The 25,696-nt window shown below is 34.4% G+C and overlaps 1 protein-coding gene across 15 annotated transcripts in view; it reads left to right on the top strand.

Moving 5' to 3' along the window:
• The window catches only part of Mp (collagen XV/XVIII-type protein multiplexin), a 622,917-nt gene that overhangs the window by 179,450 nt on the left and 417,771 nt on the right, over positions 1-25,696 (top strand). For 12 of the 15 annotated variants that reach the window (XR_012479230.1, XM_074243321.1, XM_074243325.1 and 9 more), the window contains 2 exons: positions 19,749-19,827; positions 23,252-23,352. The exons of the other annotated variants lie outside the window; for them this stretch is intronic. Coding sequence is in view for 11 of the 12 variants with exons in the window: in XM_074243321.1 (XP_074099422.1) it covers positions 19,749-19,827; positions 23,252-23,352 (180 nt within the window). In the remaining variant the exon portion in view is untranslated. The remainder of the gene's footprint in view (positions 1-19,748; positions 19,828-23,251; positions 23,353-25,696) is intronic. 15 annotated transcript variants of the gene reach the window in all.

The following is a 25,696-nucleotide window of genomic DNA, read 5'->3' as shown; positions in this document are numbered from 1 at the left end:
TTATGTAAATTTTATTTCTACTGCGCGAGGATCCTAGACCATAGCGCTCTGTGATCTGTCGATTACTAACCACGGCTAGGGTGAGGACCTTCGACGGGTAATGAAGGAGCCCCGTGACAATAAAGTATAAAAATTACATTGAAAAGTGTCATTTATTGTTTTCTTGTAATTAATTAAATGTAACTCAGAGACAATTCATTTGAAGAGTTCACCGATCAGTGTATCTAGTAGAAAATTGAATTCTTCAGAAAAAAAGGTCCTCGGCAATTTTGGTGTCAGATCAGTAGTTTAGGAGAAAACATCGAAAAACCACGACTTTTGAGCAAAAATCGAATGTTCAAATTTTTACTGGCGAGATAGCTCATAAATTGGAAATGAGCTGTAAGTGCTTTTAAAGAGGAGGGATCTATCTACAACTTCCGCCCATGGTCAAATGAATATCATGAAATGTCGCTATGCTATAGATAATTTAAGCAAAAAAAATAATTTTTACGGGTTAATTATATGGGAAAACTTTAAATTTATCCAGCGAGGACTTAGAATTAAAATTAAGAGCTATCCTTTGGTGAAAATGTTTTTTTCTATGTTTAGAACAATATTTCGTCAATGGAGTATGAAAAAAAACTAGTCGTCCCAAATGAAGCACCTAATATATATATATATATATATATATATATATATATATATATATATATATATATATATATATATATATATATATATATATATATATATATATCTTTATATATATAATTCTTCTGTGAGTGTGTATGTCACTGAACTTCTCTCAAACGACTGGACCGATTTTGATGAAATTTTTTGTGTGTTCAAGGGGATCTGGGAATGGTTTAGATTCACAATTTTGTCCGCTGGACAATGTTTTTTTAATAAATTTTTAATTTATTAGTAGTTGTTGATTTTGGAATGTTTTACATTGGATCTGACAGACGGCGCTACCATCGCAGTGTCAAATTTTAAATAATATTCGAATTTTAATTTTAGTCTGTCTCGACAGTTAGCGCTGCGATCAAATTAAAAAAAAGTTTTGTTATCATTGTGTTATTGTAGACCATGTGCTGGATCAAATATTAAATTAAAAGGTACTGAGTGTTTTGAGAAGAGTTTTGAAGTGTGCCTAAAAAACTATACATTTTGCGAATTTAGTGCAGAATCGAAGTGAGTATATTTCTTATAATTTTTTTTATCACATTTACACGTGCGTTAGTTAATAACTAATCTAACCTACAAATTTATTTGTGTACTATCGGCGTCATTAATTTATGACTGTTTCGAGATTTAAGGGAAAATAAAATAGTATGCAAATAAAATTTAAATAATTGAATATAAATGAATAAAACAATATATGAATAAAGTAAAAAAGCATGAAATGAAATATTCAATATTTTGAAATCTGTGTCGATAAAAAATCCATCCAAATGAAACTCAGTGTTTTACAATAAATCTTTTCAGTTTATTACTTAAGATTTCATCTTTAATAAATCACTCATTTTCGTTATGTATTATTTTACAGTATTTTCCTTATACAGAAAAATGCCACGTCTTCGTGGAAGAGCAACAAACATTAGTCGGCGTACTCGGAACGCCCAATTAGTCCATGATCGTCGGTTAAATAAATCAATTGAAGAACACTCAACGGATAATGCAAATTTAAGATAGCAAGTTGCATGTTCACGAGCAAATGAGAATTCAGAGCAACGCGTTCAACGTCTTCATGCTAATGCATTGAGACAACGAGAGGCACGTCAACGAGCTACCGATGCATATAGAGACCATCACCATCAACAAGTGCAACATAATCGAGCATTGTCACGAGCATCATTTAATCGTCTCGCATTCGAATATGTTCCTGAAATAGATTATTCGTCACATGCACTAATCACGATAGGTAGTATGGACAAAGAGTGTCAATATTGTCATGCTTTCAAGTATAAAGGTGAATCAACTGGTTTATGTTGCGCGTATGGAAAAATTTCACTACCATCGCTAAATCCACCACCGAAACCTTTAAAAACACTTTTAGCCGGAACCACATCTCAATCGAAATTGTTTTTGCGAAAAATTCGTAAATTCAATTCATGCTTCCAAATTACATCATTTGGAGCAACAAAAATTGTTCATAATGAAGATGGTCGTAATTGTGAATCTACATTCAAGAATCAAGGTCAGGTGTACCACCAAATTGGTTCATTGCTTCCAATGCCTGATTCCGATCCAAAATTTCTACAAATTTATTTTATGGGCGATGAGGAGCAACAATCACATACACGATGCCTTTACAACTATATAGAGCGGATGGAAGAATGAGAAATTGTGAATAATTTGCAAACGTTTTTGCAAAACAATAAACAATTGATACGATTGTTTAAGACTCTTTCTAACAGACTGCAAAACGACAACTACGTCATTGTCATTAACGCAGACAAAGTGCCCTATGGAGAGCACGCAGGCACATATAATGTTCCAACTATTAATGAAGTTGCAGTCGTTATGGCTGGTGACCCATGTGAACGTCGAGATATTCGCATACAACGCAGAGATAATACGATGCAAATAATTCAAGACAATCATCGTTCTTACGATGCTTTGCAGTATCCGTTGATATTTTGGGAAGGAGAAGATGGATATCATATCAATATTAAACAAAGAAATCCAACTACAGGTACAACTTATAAATTATCTTAAAATTATTTTATTTTAATCAATAATTTCTGTTAATCTCATAATTATAATTATTTACAGGTGAAGAACTGAACAAGAAAGTTAGTGCTATGAACTACTATGCATATCGACTAATGATTCGTGCCAATGAAGATAATGGTATTCTCCGATGCAGACAGCTATTCCATCAGCACATTGTCGATATGTATGTAAAAATCGAAAGTGAGAGATTACGATACATAAAATTTAATCAAGCAAAACTTCGTGCTGAGGAGTACATTCATTTACGTGACGCCGTAATCGGCAACGTAGATGCAACGAATGACATCAACAATATTGGTACCGCATATATTCTCCCATCATCATACACTGGTAGCCCGCGTCATATGCAGGAATATATTCAAGATGCCATGACTTACATATGTGCATACGGCCGACCTGATCTTTTTATCACATTTACGTGTAATCCAAACTGGAATAAAATCAAAAGTTTACTGTTGCCAGGTCAAACATCGATGCACCGTCATGATGTCACTGCACGTGTCTTTAAACAAAAATTAAAATCTTTCATGAAATTGATTACACGTTACTCGGTATTTGGTAAAACGCGTTGTTGGCTTTACTCTGTTGAATGGCAAAAACGAGGTTTACCTCATGCTCATATTTTAATTTGGTTGGTGGATAAAATACGCGCAGAAGAAATTGACAAAATTATTTCAGCGGAAATTCCAGATCCGAATGTTGATCCAGAATTGTTTAACATTGTTACTACAAATATGATCCATGGTCCATGTGGCACTCTAAACATGATGTCGCCATGTATGGATAATGGAAAATGTACAAAACGTTTTCCAAAACCATGTGAAACTGATACTATCACCAATATGGACGGTTATCCATCTTATCGACGTAGAGACGTAGACAATGGTGATCAATCATATGAATTGCGTCTGTCAAATGGTGTGAGAGTAGATATTGATAATCGCTGGGTAGTTTCATATTCGCCATTGCTGTGCAAAACCTACAAAGCGCACATAAACGTTGAACTATGCAGTTCGGTGAAGTCTATCAAATACATTTGTAAGTATGTTCACAAGGGTAGTGATAAAGCTATATTTGCTATTCAAAATGTAAACGACAATGACGAAATAACACGTTATCAAATGGGTCGATACATAAGTAGCAACGAAGCTATTTGGCGCATTTTTACGTTCCCTATACGTGAAAGGGATCCTGCTGTTATACATTTGGCTGTGCATCTTGAAAACGGACAGCGTGTTTACTTTATAGAAGAAACTGCACTACAACAGGCTTTGACGGCTCCAAAAACAACTCTTACTGAATTTTTTAATGTTGGTCAATTCGCAAGGACGTTGATGTACACTGATGTTCCTAAATTTTTTACATGAAATAAACAATCAAAGAATTGGGAACTGCGGAAACGAGGCATTCTAGTCCCAGGATTCGCTGATATATTTATGACAAATACTTTAGGTCGATTATATACAGTTCATCCTAAGCAACGCGAATGTTTTTTTTTGCGTTTATTACTGGTTAACGTCCTTGGACCGACGTCCTTCCAATATTTGCGAAAAGTCAATGGTACTTCATACGACTCTTTCTTCGATGCGTGTCGTGAGTTACATTTATTGGAGGATGATAACCATTGGGATCTCACACTTACAGATGCAGTACTGAGCTCATCTCCACAACAAATTAGTCAATTATTTTCAATAATATTGACAACGTGTTTTCCGTCTGATGCATCTGCTCTGTGGAACCAATATAAAGACTCAATGAGTGAGGATATTTTGCATCGGACTAGAATTACTAATCAAAATCTTAATATTGAATTCTCCGCCGAAATATACAACGAGTCATTAATAATGATTGAGGATATTTGTATTCTTATTTCAAACATGCCGTTCATTCATTTTGGAATCCCAGCGCTGAATCGCCCAGCAGTAGACATCATCAACAGCGATGTTCAACGTGAACACCAGTTCGATAAGACTTCTTTGGCTACTTTTGTTGCGGAAAATGAACAATTGCTTACTGCTGAACAACGAAAGGTATATGATCAAATTAACGTTTCAATTGCAGCACAACAAGGTGGATTTTTTTTTTTTAGACGCTCCAGGTGGCACTGGTAAAACATTTCTTATCGCACTGATACTTGTGCGGATTCGATCTCAAAATCATATTGCATTGGCCATTGCTTCATCAGGCATTGCAGCAACGTTACTTGATGGTGGACGGACTGCGCATTCAGCACTTAAATTACATTTGAACGTTCATACAAATCCCGAAGCAATGTGTAACATAAAGAAGCATTCAGGCATGGCTGAAGTTTTGAGAAAATGTAAAATTATTATCTGGGATGAATGTACAATGGCCCACAAGCATTCGCTTGAAGCTCTCGACAGGTCCCTGAAAGATATCAAAAATAATGCTCGGCTTTTCGGTGGTGCTCTACTGCTGCTGTCTAGTGATTTCAGACAAACATTACCAGTCATTCCACGCGCGATATATGCAGACGAAATAAACGCATGTTTGAAAGAAACTTATCTATGGCCAAGTGTCACTAAATTATGCCTTACTATTAATATGCGCGTTCGACATCAAAATGATCCATTAGCGTCAGGATTCTCTGAACAATTGTTAGACATTGGCAACGGTAAAATTCAATTGTATGAAGATACACAATATATTCGACTTCCAGAGAATTTTTGCAACATGGTGGCTACTAAAGATGAGTTAATAACAAGTATCTTTCCAGATTTAAGACATAATTATACTAATCATGAATGGTTGCGAGAGCGAGCTATTTAGCCGCAAAAAATTTAGATGTTGACGCCATCAATTTTAAAACACAACAGTCATTGCCTGGTGATGAAATTACATTTAAATCGATTGACACTGTTGTTGATCCTGACGAAGTTATCAACTATCCTATAGAGTTTCTAAATTCACTAGATTTACCTGGAATGCCACCACATAATTTGCGACTGAAAATTGGCTCACCTATAATTTTGCTTTGAAATTTAAATGCCCCAAAATTGTGTAATGGCACGCAATTAGTTGTAAAAAAAATCATGGGCAACATCCTTGAAGCTACTATTTTGAGTGGAAAATTTCAAGTTGAAGTTGTACTTTTACCACGGATTCCAATGATTCCTTCAGATTCGCCTATACCATTCAAACGTTTACAATTTCCAATCCGCTTGGCATATGCTATGACTATAAATAAGTCACAAGGCCAAACACTGACAATTTGTGGCTTAGATTTAGAAAACCCATGTTTTTCTCACGGCCAATTATATGTTGCGTGTTCCAGAGTTGGAAAACCATCGAATTTATTTATTTATATACCTCAGGGTTTAACCAAAAATATTGTACATCCAATGGCATTACGATAAATTAAGTTTTTGTAAATAAAAAAATATATTTTTTAAATAAAATAGTTTGAGTGTAAGCTTTTTTACCTTTAATTAAAACAAGTTGAAGATTTCAATACACATACTCACACGCTATCTTTTAGTCTAATTGTAATAAATTTACATGTAATGACGTTAGATATTGTCATAACATTTGAATAATAATTTGCATCAAAATGGTCCAGAATGTTTTAGCTTATTAAAAAAAGTTTGAAATTTTCAAATTAAAGACGTGTTGACAGGACAACGTCTGTCGAGTCCGCTAGTATATATATATATATATATATATATATATATATATATATATATATATGTATATATATATGTATATATATATATGTATATATATATATCGGAGAGTAAAGTACAGTGGAGTATTTTCTGACGAAGCGATGAGAATATTCTTTAGGATATTTCTATTTTTTAGTTATTTTAAGAAATGTAATGCTACTTTAATATATTGTAAAATAAGATATAACTAAAATGTTTTATTGCGGTAGGCTTAGGCCTAGGTAGGCACATGGTTGTCAACGTAGTCGGGATCCCAGGACGATAGGGGTATCATAAAATTAATAAGGAAAAGAGAAATGTGCAGCAGGCAGACTATTTGAGAATAGTTTTTGAAAAGACAGTCTTGCTTTAAGATCGAGATTGAACGGATCCCTTGAGATGCCAGCGCTCCGACATAGAGGGACATGAGGAAAGCATATGGGATCAATTTAAGTTTTCGGTTACGTTTTAGCTAGTTTTGATAATTTCTAGCGAATAAAAATTATCCACTTTTGTTTAATGCTACGTTTACATTTTGAGTTTTTGGGTTACGATCCAAGCCGTAGTCAGTTCCTGGAGAGCATCCACCAAAATAATATCCGTACTCAGAACCTCACTTATTGGATTAAAGATTAGAATATTTGAGAATTATTTGATTATAGAGATTTTAGTTTGTGAGTGAGTTACGTTTAACAGTCGAGTTTTGGATTTCGTAGAGAACAGTCGTGTTTGAGAGTTGCTGCTGGTCACTTCAGGTGATCGAACGTGCGTACCGTTTCAGTTCCAGGTTAAGATCTCAGTGTTTTGCGTTTTATTTTTGGCTCCAGATAAAAATACAGAGTTATAAAGTTGTAAAACATAAAATAAAAGGTTACTCAGCATCGACATTGTTTCTATAAAGTCTATAAAGTATGAGATCGCTTTATTTATTGTAATTTGAGCGTTAATAATTGAGCTCTTGGTTATGAGACATTAGATAGCCGATTCTACAGAATACTTTTATGTTGTAAATAATTTAGAGTACGTTGACAGATTTATTTGAGAATATTTTTCAAGTTGTTTAGATTCATTTACTTATTTGAGATTATTATGATAATATTTATTTATTTATTTGATTAATTCTATAAGAGTTAAAGTCTGTAACATGACTATAGCGTTACCTATTGTTAGCTGTACCGTTCCGATAATTTTGTCGTGAGTTATGATCTAGTTTGTTATTTAAGATAAAGTTTTTGGTTAAATAAATAAGCATTCTGTTGAACATAAATTTTTGGTGTTGCGAATAAAATCATTGCAATCATGGATCCACTCTCTACTCGAATCACGCCCTTTCTCCACAAACCAGCACACTGAGCAACCCCAAGGTATTCCGGTGTCTTTCCGGTCTTTGGTTATTTGGTCTTTATTTTGTTAAGTTTTGTGTTTCCGATTAAGTTTACGTTTATTGGCTAGTTTGATGATTTCTAGCGATCAAAAATTATCTAATTTCGTTTAGGTTCAGGTATAGTTACGTTTTTGTTTGAGTTTTGCTAGTTTGATAATTCCTGGCGAATAAAAATTATCTAAGTATGTTTTCACTAGTTTGGTAATTCCAGTGATTGAAAATTACCGTGCGCTCTACTTTCATTGAGACCAGAGTCTAAAAATCGGAATGATACCAAAGTATAATTTAGAATTTTAGTAAGAAGTAAGTTCCCGTATAACCCAAGCAAATTTCGGCTATAAGTTGAAAATCCGGATTATAAATTGGCGTCTAACGTCAAGGTCTGTAAGCGGGGAAACACTGTAACGATCGAACACCTGGATCGACTTCAATAATTCAGTTATAATATATATATATATATATAAAAACTTTTAAACCATATGTATTTTCTGAATCAGCTCGATGAACGGAGTCGAAATATATTAAAATTTTCAAAAGTTCCGTCATAAGAACCAATGCAATAGTTAGATTTCTACGAAATCTACTAAAAAGGAAAAAAAAAAGATTGCATTGAATGATTTTGTATTACCGACCTTATGGCCACCGGGAAAAGATTTATCTGCAGCCGAAATTTATGATTTAAATGAATTGTTAAAATTAGTTCCACCGGACTGTCAAGAATTTTACAACTTTCTTAAGAATACTGAATCAGCTGATTTTATCGATGATATTGAAGGATTAGGAAACACATTAGATTTCGCCATTGATCCTGATGATGAAGATGAGAACCGGTAATAATAAATCAAGAAGAGCACTAAAAAATAATGTTACCTCAAATTTAAAAAAAATAATACTTTTTTTATTCACAATTTTCTCATTATGATTTAGAAATTTATCGATAAGAAATTTGTTATAACTTCCGTTTTAGTTTGAGATACATTAATATTACTTAAAAACTATTGATATAACTTTGATAAAAAGTTTGTATGTCACTGTTGATAAATTTAATAAAAGAATAATTGCAATTAAAATCCAATTCTAGTTTGTGAATTATAAACCTTAAATTATTTCATTAATATGAATAGTACATAAGTTAAAGTGCTTTTATGTGTCAAGAGACTTTGCAACAATGTTTTTTTATATTTTATCAGTTATTCTTGAAATTCATGATATTCCAATAAATAATTCATGAATATCTGTAATAATTCTAATATTTACTTGCTTATGTGATAAAAATAATTCTAATTATTCTTATCTGAACAATTTGAATTAGAAAAACTAGAATGTCAATTTTCTCAAATCTCAGTATCTGGCGCTTGAAACATGAATGCATAACCGTGTCCATATGTTTGTTGACCTATATATTTTTTCATACAGGTCCCTTTTCCTTTATCCATTCTTTCTCCAGTTCCTAAATTTGTCTTAAAAAAAGAAATATATATATATATATATATATATATATATATATATATATATATATATATATATATATATATATATATATATATATTAGGTGTGCCAAAATGTAACTTCCTTGATGGACCTTTTAAAATTGGAATTTTCAGTTCCGCTTTTGAAATCAGCTGTGTTTAGGCCTTTCCTAAGATATTTTGGGGTAAGACGATAGATTTTATTTTCATAGAATTTTTAGCAGGAGGTTTAATTGGGCACTTCCGGCGAAAATTTGAATTTTCCGCGGATATGCGCTAACTAAGCTCCAGTTAAAAAATTTTATGAAAATCAAATTTATCGTCTTACCCTAAAATATCTTAGGAAAGGCCTAAACACAGCTGATTTAAAAAACGGAACTGAAAATTCCAATTTTATAAGGTCCATCAAGGAAGTTACATTTTGGCACACCCTAATATATATATATATATATATATATATATATATATATATATATATATATATATATATATATATATATATATATATATATATATATTTTCCGGTTCGTAGAACCTTCATAATTCATATTAAAAAAAAAAAAAAAAAAAAAAAAATTAACAGTTTGATAAATTCAATAATAGTAATGGAAGAAATAGTTGAGTTAATCTAACTGTGTATGCCTTTAACGCTCATAGTATACGTAAATATTCAATAGTAATTTGAGTATTTACGAATTTTTACTCATAATCTTAATACTTCCTTCAATTCTTCGATAATTTCATGGCCAAAATCAATATTAAGATAAACTAATATTGTTTATGATTAAATTTTAAAATCCGTTTAAATTTTCTCGCAAACAGTATAAATTTCCAGACAAATCGAACGCTTTCCTGCATCTAAAATATATAATCATCAAAAACGACTTGGAGATAGACCGACGTCAAACTACAATGCAGATTGGAAGCAATCTGTCAAAGCAGATTGAGACAGATCTTCTACAAAACCTGCAAATCAGGATGTGCTATTAGTCTGTATACTTTGATTTGGACCATTACCAAAGAATTGACTAACAAAAAACTGAAATGAAATAATTCTTTTTCAAGTATTCATATCTTTTAAATAAATGACCAGAAAAATTTCTACTTTTATTGAGAGGTCATTACGAAAAGTATTGTAAAATATCAAAAAAATAGAAATAGTCTAGATAAAATTTTTTTTCAAACCGTCAGATTTGGCCCCATAGCTATTCGTAGATTGTTGAGACAATAATGAATTCTTATTCCTACAATAGCAATATCAGATGGTTCTGGTAGGAATGCGTCAGATAGCTCTGTTGAGAATACGTTAGACAGCTGTAATCATAAAAAAATCCGTTCAAAAAGTATCAAATGATACTAATAATAATATACAACTTCTGTTACAATCAAACAATGACATCAAAACGAACGCAAAAGTAAAACTTTATTAAATCTGTCTGAAAAAGTAGGTCATTATGAACCTAGACTAATGGCGAGGTAACTCAATTGAAGTTTATTTGATAAGATTTCAGATGCCATTTACAAAAAATTTACGAGTTATCGCATTCATTAGTTATTTCGCAAAGAAAAATTAAAATTGCCAATTTTTGAAAATTTTGAAGAATTCAAATTTCTGTCATTCCTAAACTATTTAATATGATACAATACATAAGTATGCTAATTCAAGCTTTCAAATGCAATTTACAGAAATTCGATAGGATTTCGAGTTCAATTGTTATTATTTATAGTAACTTATTATAAGTTATTATAAATATAATAACAGTTATTTTTATAATGTTAATTATTACCTATTATTATTCATAATAATTGTTATTTACGGAAATACGGTAAAAGTGAAAATTTTTGCGACTTTCAAAAATTTTTGAATCGCTCTCATTTCTCAACTAATCAACAGATTTGGATCATCTCAGAACAACCTCAGAAATCGTCCTAAGAACGTTACGTTTTATTGAAATTGGTATAGAATTGTAGGAGATAGAGAAGAGACAACACAGATTGTGTTGTGCTTATATAAGAGCTATTATATATGGCTCTTTACCGTAAGATGGACGGTGGTGTTTATTACTCGATAGGCCTTATTAGATGACTGAATAGTAATTACGGACAGTGTCTCGGATAGCTTAACTGGAAGAGCCTTTGGCGCGTAACCAAACGATCCGGGTTCGATTCCCGGTCTGGGGTGTCCGAATTACTTTTTCAGTTACCGAAAATTCCTACTGAGTAAAGGTCCTCTCCTTCCCCCTTTATCCTTTATTTCCACCAGTTCCCAAAAATTTGTCTTTAATGACAAATTTAGCTATTATATACACAAGCTTGTATACACTACTCACAAAAATTAAGGGAATTAAAAAAAATGCAAATTTTTCTTCAATTTTCGACGGGCGGTATTTCAGCGAAGCATGATCGTATCGCAAAAAGAAAAATGCATTTTGAAGCTCTAAGTCTCTAGTTTCCAGATCTTGAGGTCAAAATTTTTTAGAAATTACGGTTTTAACATGATCTGAAGAAATAGAGCAAAGAAAAATTTTCCAAATTTTTTTTTTTTCGCTCTACGGGCTCGAAAAAATTTTTTCAGACAAAGCAACTTCATGAAATAGATAGCCTGTTTATTGAGCTTCAATTTCATTTTTTATTTAGTTTGATTCGACCATTTGTTGCAAAGATATCCGAGATTGAAGAAGAAAGGACGTCTATGTCTTTAACCATTAATATCTCTGCAACCAATAATCGTACGATAAAAAAAAAGACAGTTTTGGAAACTGGAAAATATTTCCAATAAAATCGTATGAAAAAATACAAAAAAAAATTTTTTTATCGATGTATGGTACCGGTTGGAAAACGGTTGAAAAAGGTGACTTTTTCCCTTATTCTGGTTTATCGACTGCATCTTAATAAATATCGACGGGGAAGCTAGATATTTCAGGAATTTTTACACCTCAATGTATCCCTGAAAACCTTGTAAGATTTCAGATTGATCCGTTCAGTAGTTTTTCTGCCCCGATCATTTAAAATTTTGAAAAAATCAAAGGAATGAGATTGTTATCCATTATCGTAGCGTAATTTTTACAAAAATGAAAAATTAATTTTTTTTTTCGTTTTGCTCTCAAATTTGCTTCGGCTCATCAGTAAATTTGAAAGAAAAGTCCAAAACTCAACTCTATTTAAACGTGACTCACTGACAAACTAAAATTTCTATGCTCAATTACTCCCCAACTATTTTAATCGCTAATCAAACAACTGAAGCTCAGAGTACAGATATTCCTTTGGTAGATGCTCTGCAGGAACTGACTACGGCTGGGATCGAAACCAAAAACGTAACTTGAACTAATCCCATATGCTATCTTCATATTCCTCTACATCGGAGCGCTGGAATCTCAGCCAGACCTAAACATTCCGCCTGGAAGTCTTAAAGAGCTAGACTGGCGTTGGACGTCAAACGAAATCGGGTGACTAATAGTCCCGCTTTGTGGTAACGCTGACTTACCCACGTGCCTCAATACTCAGAACTTACAATTTAAAACTCGAAACTCAAAATTCAAAATAACTCAATAAAACCTAAGAAAAAAATTTCGCATTTTTCAGAATTTTACTCCAAAACATTTCTTTTTACAATAGCTCCAAGTGTCCCCTTTCAAACAAACGTAAGATCATTCTTGTGTCTATAATAGCGTTCGAGATGTTATCAAACAAAGTTGAAAAATTAGAAAAATCGGAAAATTTTAAATTTGCATATCTTTTGAGAACAATTTTTTATTTTTATCTCTTTTCCTACAATTTTGTTGCATGATAAAAGAAAATTTCTGACCAGAATTTTTCGAAATTGAAAGAGGTTAATTACAACTATTGGTTGATTCGACATGGAGTGACTTATAAGTAAATGTTTTTCCCCGAAAATTGATAAAAATTAGGATTTGTCAAATTATTACAAATTTTGGATATGCATTCTATTGACTACTAGCGACCCGGCCACGCGTTGCTGTGACTAAGTGATTTAGAAAACGTGCACAACACTGAGAAAATTTGAATTAAAACGTAGCGCCATCTATGATATATGTATGTCAGGCAGTACTACAGTTAACTGTAAGGCGCCATCTGTTTTAGACTTACGAAATTTACAATTAATAACAAGAATCAACATAAGTAATCATTTTATTGTCAATTAATAAATATTGCGACCATCAACTGAAATAAAAACTATCCGATCTCTCAAGTTAGAACAAAACACACATTTAAAAAAAAATAACTAAGATCGGTTAAGTAGTTTAGGAGTCCATTGCGGACAAACGTCGTGACACTGGAATTATATATAATAGATAGCGACCAGATAGAAGCAGGTGCTGCTACGAATGTGGTGGAGAGAACCACAAGGTCGTAAACTGCACGAAGAAGCCAAAATGCTTTCTTTGCACTTTAGACAAAGATGCCCAGGACGGCTTATGCAAATTTCCGGCACCGGAGCCTGCAAGGCCTTCCGCACAAACTTGACGAAGCCTCGAGAAGGCAGAAATGACACACATACTGCTAGGCAACTTGAATAGGTGCGCTTTGGCGCAAAACCTGCTGGGCCAACGCGTCTTTAAAAATAAAATTAACTTCTCTTTTATCTGCAAGCAAGATCTAGAGATCGAAGCAAAAAATAAGTAGCAGACTTCACAGCAAGACTTGACCTCATAGTGCTGAATACTAGAACTACCACAACCTTTAGAAGACCGGGGTACAAGAAATCTATCCTAGACATTTCGCTGGCAACCCCAAGGATAGCCAACATGATTAAAGACTAGACTGTATCCGAAGAATACAGTGGTAGTGATCACCAGTATCCCATACGAAGTCACCAATGCTCAGAAAAAACCGATGATCGGCCAAGACTAGGCTACTTATGCTATACTTTATCATCGCCCTATGGCTGGTACACCATTAGCCACCGATCGATGCTCTTACTAACGACATACGATCATCAGTCTATCCTTGACCGATGATGTGCTGAATTTACTTCTCGCAGAACTTATAAAAAATACATTCAGCCGAACTTATAATAAATAAACGATAAAAAATAAATGCAAAAATTGTATGTAAATTACAAAAATTTTATTTTTATTAACAAATAAATTGACTGAATTACTTTTCAAGTTAAAAACTCATACTCATACACACTAAAAAATTTTGCGTCATAGCGTCAAAAAATTTTTATGTTCAATATTTAACACTTTTTTGTGTTGATTTAATATAATAATTGTTAAATTTACACATAAAAATGTTAAATATTTAACACAAAAATTTTTAACATTCAATTTTTTGACGTAATGACGTAAATTTTTTACTGTGTACGGAGTATCGTTCGAGGCTAGGCTATCAATGCTTGGACAAGGATCAGCGCCTTATGATCAGCCTATGAATGGCTCACCATCGACCGCTCTACTAAGCTCATAGAAACGACAAACGATCATCAGACGTTGCTTGGCCGATATGATAAATTTTCTGCTATGCATCTCCTCTAAATATCACATCACCTGTGTCTTAAATTTTATTTACTGGCATTATTGAATATTTATGGGAGATAACAAATATTCTCAAACGAATAAGTTAGGTGATAAATTTACCGTTTTTATTAGAGAAAATTTTTCAATTAGTTATTCATTAATTACTCATAAAAATTGAGAAAATAAAGTACCTATAAAGCGAATTATTGGTATGCATTGGAATAAAATACTTGTTGATCATTTAAACAGTTAATCTAAATTCTTTCTGTTAACTACAGCATGCAGCGCAGTTGGTAAGGTTCGAGACTTCCACGCAGACGGACCAGGTTCGATTCCCATCGCATTTTAATCTTAAAATTTTTTTCAAGGAACTTCGATAGGCTCGCCGCTCCTGTGCAACCCGAGGACGAAATTAAAAAACTACATAACAATACGACTAAAAAAAATCAATAATTTCGCGATACTTCAGCCTGATTTAAAAATTATTTTTCCGTTGGAATATGCTCAGCCGATGATCAGCCGATGCTCGGTTACTATGCTCGGCCTATGCTTAGTCGCCAGTCTTGGGACGATGTTAACATCCGATACCCAGCCAGCCTTGCCCCAATGAAAAATCCGATTCTTGACAGATCATCAAGGATCGGATGCCTACCATCGACAAATGATCGATCGATCCTTATTCTTTGTATGGGATGTGACATTCAGAGTTGGAATAGCACCTGCTCCAGCTCCACAACGAGTTATTCAACAGCAGAAGTGGAACGCTAAAAAGCTTGATCCAGAGGCATTGCGAGCGTCACTTGCACGGAGCTCGTCTACCCCACAGAATAATCGAACTCCAGATACCTGTAACAAGATGGAACAGGCAGTGCTCAGAGTGATAAAAGAAATTGCCGCTGCATGTGACGCCCTATTCCGCGACTAAAAAATCGGAGTTTTTCACAGACCGGCGTACTGGTGGACAACAGACAGCAGAACTTCGCAGAAGATGCCATGAGCTACGTCGCCGCGCAACGAGAGCTGCGAAACGCTACCCGAACCAATACTTATATTCGAACGAGTACAAACAGGCCAAAAAAACGTTCAACAGAGCCATTAAAGCAAGTAAAACGAGGTTGTAGAAAGATATCTGTAACGATCTCGACAAGGACATCTGGGGTAAAGCCGACCACATTGTCGCCAAACGACTTGAAAAGGCTTCACCAGAAGTGCCGAAGTCGCCTGCCCTAATGGACAACAATATAGCGGAGCTTTTCCCCGAGCACCCGCTGCGGGAGAAGAAACACCACGTTCAAAACAGGGAAGCAACACCCTTTACAATCGAGGAACTACAAGACGCGGCTAAGTCTCTCAAGACAGAAAAAGCACCTGGCCCTGATAGCGTCCCGGCGTCGGTGATCAAGACTGTAGCCCTGGAATTCCCAGACATATTCCTGAAGACCTACAATGCATGCTTGGCAACTGGCACGTTTTCCGCGGTCTGGAAGCGGTAGAAATTGGTTCTTTCAGACAAAGGTAAGGAAACCATCGTAACACCTTCATCGTTTAGATTACTATGCATTCTGGACATTGCTGGAAAACTGCTCGAAAAGCTCATACAACGAAGACTTCGCAACGACATCGACCGTGCTGGAGGTTTTGCTATCAACCAACATGGCTTCCGGAAAGGTCGATCGACAGTCGGAGCGAACAAGAAAGTAATAAAGACAGCAACAGAAGCATGCTCTGGTAGCCTCGAAGCTCGTAAAGTATGTTTTCTTCTCACACTAGACGTTAAAAACGCCTTTAACAGCGTGAATTGGGGAAATATTTTAGACGCAGTGGAGCAGAAATTCGACGTGGAGCCAGACAATCTGGCGTTAGTTGACAGCTACCTGGAAGAAAGAAAGATTGTAGCGGAAACTAGAGAAGGCCTACAAGAATACACCATAACAGCTGGCATACCGCAAGGCTCAATAATGAGGCCCGATCTATGTAACGCAGACTACGACGAGCTTCTAAAAATTCTGTTGCCGAAGCAAGTAGAACTAACGGGATATGCAGACGACATTGCAGCCACGATAATAGTAGACAGCGTAGCAGAGGCCGAACTACTAGTTAGGGAAACCATTGACGCCGTCGAGACTTGGCTTCATAAACACCACCTGAAACTCGATAAGCACAGAACCAAGATGGTCGATCTGACACGTCAGAAATGGTTCCCAAAACCATTTGCTATGGACACGAAAGAAATAACACTGACGTCGACAAGGGCACTACACTATCTAGGAGTGATGACAGACGAGAAACTAACTTTTTGCGAATACCTTGACAGTGCATTCAGGAAAGCCAGCAAGTCGGTGTCTAGCCTAGCAAGAATTATGGCCAACACTATGGGACCAAGAGCCACAAAAAAGAGAGTCCTTCTGGAAGCAGTCGATTCGGTACTGCTTTATAGAACAGAGATATGGAAAGACACATTAAAACACAAGATATATCGACAAAAAATGGCAACAGTGCAGCGGCGAAGTGCTTTCAGGTTTGCCTGCCCCTACCACAGTGTTTCCAAAGCGGCTGTATTGGTCATTGCGGGAGCCGCGCCTATCGACTTACTGGCGTTTGAAAAAGCAAAGCTCTATGACGCTCAAGATAGTGACGAAAACATGAAATACGCTAGAACGAGGATAAAGGCGGAAACACAGTAAGATTGGCAAAACTGATGGACATCGGGAGGGACAGGCAAATGGACGGCGCGCGTAATCCCAAACATTAACGTCTGGCTTTCTCGGAAGCATGAGGACATGGACTTCTTGCTGACACTCTTAGAGTGTGTACAGTGGAAGGACTACAGAAGCAGCACCGAAGAAATTATAGGCACCCTACTCTCCCCCGAGAGCTTAATCACCTGCATGCTCATAAAAGAAGATAATTGGTCAGCTGTCGCAGCCTACGCGCAGCGCTTTTTAAAAAAACAAACCGCCGTAAAAGACCAGTAACCAGGAGTAGGCGTCGTGAGACGCAACATAGACTGGATTGAAGTAATGCTAAAGCGGTTCCGATCCAATCCTCTCCGTACTATCTACGGGGAAGGAGAGAGGAGTTTTTTTAGTAGGTAAAAATCCCACACTACCGACCATTATCATTCAATGATAGCGGTGTCTCTGGAAGTTTTTTTTCGCTTCTCCATAATAAAAGAAAAAAAAAACAAAAAACACACACACGCACACTCACACATACATTTTGCAAAACGGGGTATAACCAATAACTTCCGGATTTTTGAAAATTTTCGAATTTTCTTAGCGGGAAGTTAAAAAAAATATATATATTCGATGTTTTTAAGACACTCTAACACATACATAGTCGCACGGGCACCACTGCAAAAATCCTCAGGAAAGATTTTAAGGACCTCAAAACATCGAGATCCATAAAAACCCGATTTTCGAAAAATGAGGTAAAACCAATAACTTTCCGAATATTCTAAAAATATTAATTTTTCTTTACGGGAAGTTAAAAGAGATTGAGGTTTCTCATACAGCGAGGCCTGTTCAATTTGGTTGAATACGAGATAATATATAACCTACTAAAAATCAATAATTTTAATAAATTAGATTACATAATTTTATGATAACGACTTTAGATGGTGATCGATATATTATCGATAAAAAAAAACTATAAAAAATTAGATCAATAGACTGAATAATTTCGAACGATTTTTAGTTTGTTATTGAATAACTAAATCAAATGAATACAAATTAAAAAGTTCGATAAGGATTAATAATCATTACAATAGTTAGTAAAGCAAAAAAGTTCACATTTTTCCATTTTTTTAAGTTTTAATAAGTTAAATATATAAACAGTCATTGAATGGTCTAGCTCTAATAATGAATCATTGTAAATCATACTGCAGGTAATCATATCAATTGATATTATGTATTACCTATAAGTATAATGGTAGCAGAAGTCCAACAATCGTCTAAAAAGTCATCAATAATCATTACAAATTAACAATAGACAAAAAAACTCGATGGTGACTCTTAAAAACCCGCAGTGAGTGCATATTCCTGAGTGTTTTTTCAACTGAGTATAAATTTCCTAGTCAGTTTCCAGAATAGCTGTCCGCTTATTTGATACTTATCGGTATTCATAATATTGATTTATTATTATTACCTTGTATTATGTGTAGTATTTTGTCGTACCTGAAAAGTGTTCAAGTGTAGAATATCTGTGATATTGTCGGTGAGTACGTTGTTGATTTCTGGGGCTCGATTTTTAGTGATTGATACTTGGTATTAATCACAGGAGTTCAGATAAGAGCACAGCGTATAGCCCTTAAAGTTAGCGTGTATAGCTTTTTTAGCATACTGATTATATTATCTTATAGCTGTCATAGCCATCAAACGTATCTTTACCAGAGCGATCTAGCTGATAGTATCAGATGGAATTTAATAGATGGTTAAAAAAAGATAACTACCGCAGCAATGCTATGCTCCAAGAGAGAAATTTTTTTTTATGTATGAAATATTTTCTAAACATAAAAATTAGTAAGCTAAAAATTGTGAGTATCTGTTAAAGTGTCAAATGAATTATCTTAATATTAAAAATTGATTGGATGCAGAAAATGATTTCAAAATAATATACGTTTTCGGTAGTTCGTGAAAGATCTCTTGATAAGTAACTAGGGAGGTCCTGGTTTAATTCTTAGCTTGGCTTTGATGCCCATATTGTATTAAAGTCATGATTCGCTTTTAATGAGTTTCCGATGTAGTGATGATCGATTTAACACTCGAACATATAATAACTATTTTCAGCTTAGTCTTTCTCAGGTATAGATGGAATCGCTTCGATTTAATACGATGAAACTATATTTGTCTCAAAGAATAGTGAAAATAGAATAAAAATTTTTATTCACAGCGCAAAACTAAAAGGTAACTAGACAGACCGATATGGTATAAAACTAAATAATATTTTAAGTCAAGTATTAATTAAACTTATTGTAAATGAAATACTTAAAGACAATGATTTAATCCATAAAATTTATTAATATGTACAGTTAATTGGGAGCGACGACAATGAAAAGAATGAAAGCCACCCTCCTCCATTTATAACACCTCCTCCACCCAACCCAAAAAGTAAGTAAACATATATTGTGGTAAAGGTGATTTTAATGATCATTACTAACTCAAGTAATATATATATATATATATATATATATATATATATATATATATATATATATATATATATATATATATATATATATATATATATATATAATATATATAAATAATATATAAATTTGAAATTTTAGCAGAATACCCAAACTAAACTCCTGTTAAAAAATTCTACGAAAATTAAATAAATCGTCTCACTCCAAAAAATCTTAGGAAATGCCCAAACACAGCTCCTGCCAAAAGAAGAACTCATTATTCTAATTTTAAAAGTTTTTTTTTTTGTATAGTATCGGTTTAAAAAGTTTAGAGACGTCTTGAATTTTTATAATTTTTCGATGAGGGTTTTGAGATACTAATTAAAAAAAAAAAAAAAAAAAAAAAATCGTCAACCCAGCAGGTTATTCCTGAATCTTTCAATGTATTTAAATCTAAAACGCTTAAAAAATTGTTTAACACGAATCTTTAAGCTCTTCTCGCTCACGACATATCTTTCATTTATTTTCTAGTTGGAAAAATATCTCTTCTCCAATTTTGAATTGAAAAACTCCTGAAAAAATCACCCGATGCTTGTGTGAATACGGGCCGCATTCAATGCAATTTTTCAATCACAAAAAAAAAACTTTCCACTATAAATTGTTGCTATAATTGACAAAAACTCGATCTTCCTTAATATTACATTGTTCATCACTTGTATCGAACTTTTTTGCTATTTTTAGATTTTTCCGCAATTTGTTCAAAATTGGAGGATGCACAAGTCAAACAAACTTTAGATTTAGATATAGCGTAATAAAATACATGAGCAAATATTTGATTAAAATTTTTTTAAACTTTTTCCAAAGAAAAATTAAAAATTTGTTTTAATTTAGGAAGTTATTAGTTTCACCCCATTTTGCGAAAATTGACTTGTCACTATGTCTATATATATGCATGCACGCGAGCGTGGGTGTGTATGTTTGTGTGTTTTTTTTTTTTTTTTAAGAAGAGGTCAAATACATTTACTTATACCAGAACTAGATATTTGGTCTGGGTATGTCGAACTCAGATGTCAATAACGGCTTAAAATCCTCCTCTCTCCTTTTCTCATGGATGTGATGAGGAAGACTGGATCGGAACCGCGTCAGCATTGCTTCAATCCAGTCCAAGTTGCGTCTCACAACGCTTACTCCTGGTTACTGGTCCCTTTCAGCGTGTTTTTTTTTCTAGAAGGCGTTGCGCTCAGGCTGTGACAGCTAACCAATTATCTTCTTTTCCGAGTATGCAGGCTATCAAGCTCTCGGGAGAGAGCGTAGTGCATACAATTACTTCGGTGCTGCTTCTGTAGTCCTTCCACCGATATCACTTGAAGAACGTGTGTTCGGCGTCGTCAATTTTATCTAGGCGGTGTTTGCACGTTGGCGTGCTGTGCAAACCCATCTTGAAAAAATAGGAATTGAACTGCCCATGTCACGTCAATAGCTAGGTCAGGAAGAAGTCCCATGTCCCCGTGCTTCCGAGAAAGCCAGACGTAGATGTTTGGGATTACACGCGCCGTCCATTTGCCTGCCATTTTTTGTCGGTATATCTTGTGTTTTAATATGTCTTTCCATATCTCTGTTCTATAAAGCAGTACCGAATGGACTGCTTCCAGAAGGACTCTCTTTTTTGTGGCTCTTGGTCCCATAGTGTTGGCCATAATTCTTGCTAGGCTAGACACCGACTTGCTGGCTTTCCTAAATGCACTGTCAAGGTATTCGCGAAAAGTTAGTTTCTCGTCTGTCATCACTCCTAGATAGCGTAGCGCCCTTGTCGACGTCAGTGTTATTTCTCTCGTGTCCACAGCAAATGGTTTTGGGAACCATTTCTGACGTGTCAGATCGACCATCTTGGTTTTGTGTTTGTCGAGTTTCAGGTGGTGTTTATGAAGTCAAGTCTCGACGGCGTCAATGGTTTCCCTAACTAGTAGTTCGGCCTCTTCTACGCTGTCTAGCTTAACCGATCGATTTCAAAAACGAATCAGTGCTCAACCATGAAAATCCACGTCGATCACGACCAGCCCGGTTAAATCAGTCCATTTTTTTGTAAGATATCGTTGTCAAAAAAAATTGAAAAAAATGTTTTTTTCAGAGTTCTTATGAACTCTTTAGTCTGACCTGTTTGCACTTCAGATTTTCCAAAGTGCTCAAAAAACTGTGTTAAATGTCGCAATTCGCAGTTAATTCATTAAAAAGGTATTGCGGTTTGAAAATTCAAAAAATTGTGTTTAATGGAACTTTGATCGGTCTTCTGAGCTCGAAGAGCTTAAAAGTATAGAGCAACTATTTGTTTGCGCTCAGAGAGCTTAAAATAATATAAAAACTATTTTTGTAAACTCAAAGAGCTCAAAACAAGATAAGTAAAATCTTGAGCGGTCAGTTATGGAGTTAGCTAGAAGTTGCAGGGATGGCCTTTAGGGTCAACCGTTTTCCTAATTTTTTTTTGCTATTGATAGAAGGGTTGAAATTGTGGGTATGGTTACGTCCTAATTTTTGGAGGCTCCACATTTCATCAGCTGATAACTTTACGAATTTCGGGTTTTTTTTTTTTTTTTTTTTTTTTTTTTTTTTAAAGCTCGAAGAGCTGAAAAGCCTAAAAAAGCTAATTTTTCGAGCTTGGCGAGCTTGAATTTATACACGAGTTGTATTTTTTCGTTTTATGGGCTTAAAAACGTCATAAGTTTAACTTCAAGCACTTACATATGGAATTAGCAGGAAGTTGAAGGGAAAGCCCTTTAGGGTCAACGGTTTTTCCTGCATGTTAAATACTCTTGCCGATAATGCTATTCGCTTCTTCATTTAATGTAAAACTGTTATTTTTTCTGAGTTACAGCTTGCTGAAAATCGCTTGTGAGCTAAGTTTTTTTTTAATGCTCCCTAGTTTGTTTGACTAGTGCATTTTACTAACAATGAACGCTTATATTAGCTATTTTATTATTGAGAGTCATAACAAAATGTATTCAGAAAATTTTATGAAATTTCATATACACACGAAATTTTATATATTTTTGTAACACTTTGTAAAATTTCATAAGAACAACAAAATTTTATGAGGTTCAAAAATCTGATAGAAATGCGACTGCAAAACTTTTTTTTTCGAAAATGTCATTTAAAAGAATAATCAAAAAAAGAAAAATTCATTATAATCAGCTCATCCTCGCAGTTGCAAACATTCAAAGAACAAGTAACTTTTTCATTTTGAATAATTCGATACCTTGATAACGGTTCGACACAAACAAAATCGAAAAAAAAACCCAAATAGACTTTTTTTAGCTGATACTATAATATAAAAAATAAGAATAAAATCGGAAACACTAAAGCAAAATCGTTTCTGACGAGGTATGTTCTATATATATTAATTTTTTATACAGCTCCTAGTCTGAAAGGTGACAAAGGTGACAAAGGTGACAGTTCACGTGGACCCCCAGGCCCTCCTGGACCGCCTGGAAACAGCTTCGATTTCAATGATGAGGTATGACCAGTTTTAAACTCAATTTTGTGATGATTCGCGACGTTTATGATATGATAGCTAATTATATGGAGAGGAGCTAAACTGACTGATCATGATGAAACATGGTTAAATTTCTAAAAAGAACTGAAAGATAATGCTTTTTTAAAGGATAAATTGAGATTGATTATAAGACATTGATAATTATTGTCTCCTGCTAGCAAGAGCGATAGGACCCTCACTACTACTTCTATGCTTCTATGCTACTCTGCCATTACAGAGTCTATCGGCCACTTTCATAAGAGTCCATGTCAGATAGGGTACTTCGGCCTCAGAGGGTTAACGCACGGAAAAATAGCTTTACCATTGCCGTTTTTGGTTGTGCAGGAATTACTATAATTCCTATTACCTATAATAGTGCTGAGCATAACTCTTTAGAACGATGCATACTCTATAGAAACAAAAAAGCAACTCTTTTACGGGACTCAAAGCTACACATTTCGTATTCGAAAATATTTAACACATTATCACTCTCTGTGGACCTAAGACTGCTGATTCTTTCGGTTCCATAGCCAGACTGGCAATCTCCTCGTTTGCGCTTCCTCATTCATTAACTTTCTCATTCCGAAAGCTAATGCTTGAACTTCCTGTCCAGGCATCGGTAACTAACCGGGAAGAACATGATGACCATTTATCAGTAGCATAGCCCGACATCTTTCGAGGTATCCTAGCTCCCCCACACACTATACCATACCCTCTACGACATCAAATTTCATATATTACAACACCGTACTAGATACGTTAAGACATACTACACAAATACTCTATCCAACTGCTAATACACATAGCCTCCAATACTTACTGCCGAGTCTCACACAACTTTGTCACAAATTCCAGCACGCTTGCATTTTTATTCTCTTAGGAATTACACAATACATGTCTTGAAATCACTGGAAGGTTGTATAGAATAGAACATTAAAATATATATAGTTAGATTTTGTCATGTTTTATATATTTCAGTCGACAATAAGTATAAGATGTGATAAGAAATTTTATACTTCAATACATACCTCCAGTTCGAGGTAGGATTCTTGCAAATCTACTTCAAGTTCAAAGTCTAGACAATGTAATAGCAGCTCCTGAGTCGAAATATTAAGCGTAATTCCAACTTCTCGAGCGTTTCAAGCGTAACTCCAACGTCTCGAGCGTTACAAACGCAACTCCAACGTCTCGAACGTTGCAAATGTAAAAATAATGTTTTAAAAAAATTACAAACATCAATTTTATTTCTTAAACAGTAAAAACGTAGATTAAACGTATGATTTTAAATACAGTAAAAATTCGCAATGGTTTTGAAAATCCAAAAATTTGATACAGACAGAAAAAATGATTCACTCTTATCGAGTAAATAATTCTCCTCAAACTTCTGTTCATGATCGAGGTAAATTACACGCCTCATAAGGGAAGCGTTGAGGTAGTGCTCTATTCTCGACATGTCAAAAAAAAACAGTTTTCTCGGTAACGATATTGATTTTTTTTTAATTATATCACACTTATAGGATAATATGAGTGTACTTATATCAAGTCAGATAATATGTCAGGCACATAAAATATATTTTGATGACAATTATTTTGTTTAATACATTAAATAATAACATTAAAAATAATTTTTTTCTGGACGTCGGTGTGTGTGTGTGTGTGTGTGGGTGTGTGTGTGTTTATCAATCCGTCTATGTGACAAATAAATTGCTTGAAAAAATAATCCTACATGTTTGATGTCGGTACAAAAGAGATTGACTAGATTACTCTCATGAGTATACTCAACTTTAAACATCTATACTTAATATCTAACATGGGTCATTCTCATGGCAACTTCTATTATCGTTCTTATGAACGCGATGTCAAATGGCTGCTGCACATGCGCACCAAGACTTAGCGGGAAGAAGACCGGCGAGCCTGGGGCACAAGGCCCGAGGGACGCCACGTGCGGTCAGTTGTACTGGAACCTGTGACTAGTGCAATATACCTGCGATCTCTCTAACATAGAAATTATTTCTTGAGTTTCATTGTTTGCTAAAATAATTAATTATTATCTAATTATCAGTCTCGTGCTTAATTAAATTCATTTATTCGAACTTTGCGCATTATATTAACTTCAACGTAAATTCTTGGTCAAATATCCAAGACGCAATAAAAAAAAAATTACGTCGTACTTGGTGTTCAGCATCGCGGCCATTGTCTTTTTTTGTGTGAATAAATTAAACGCAGTAAAATATCATTATTCAAGTTTGTTAAGAATCTTCAATTCCGCTTTCAATAATCAATAATATCTTCACTTCAGTTCTTTAATATTTAATTATAATTAAAA

The sequence above is a fragment of the Cotesia typhae genome, unplaced genomic scaffold (genome assembly GCF_013202065.1).
Source record: "Cotesia typhae breed Kobodo isofemale line unplaced genomic scaffold, CoteBio_Ctyphae contig_4, whole genome shotgun sequence".
In the NCBI taxonomy this organism is placed as follows: Eukaryota; Metazoa; Arthropoda; class Insecta; order Hymenoptera; family Braconidae; genus Cotesia; species Cotesia typhae.
This window is presented reverse-complemented; position numbering and strand designations above follow the sequence as displayed.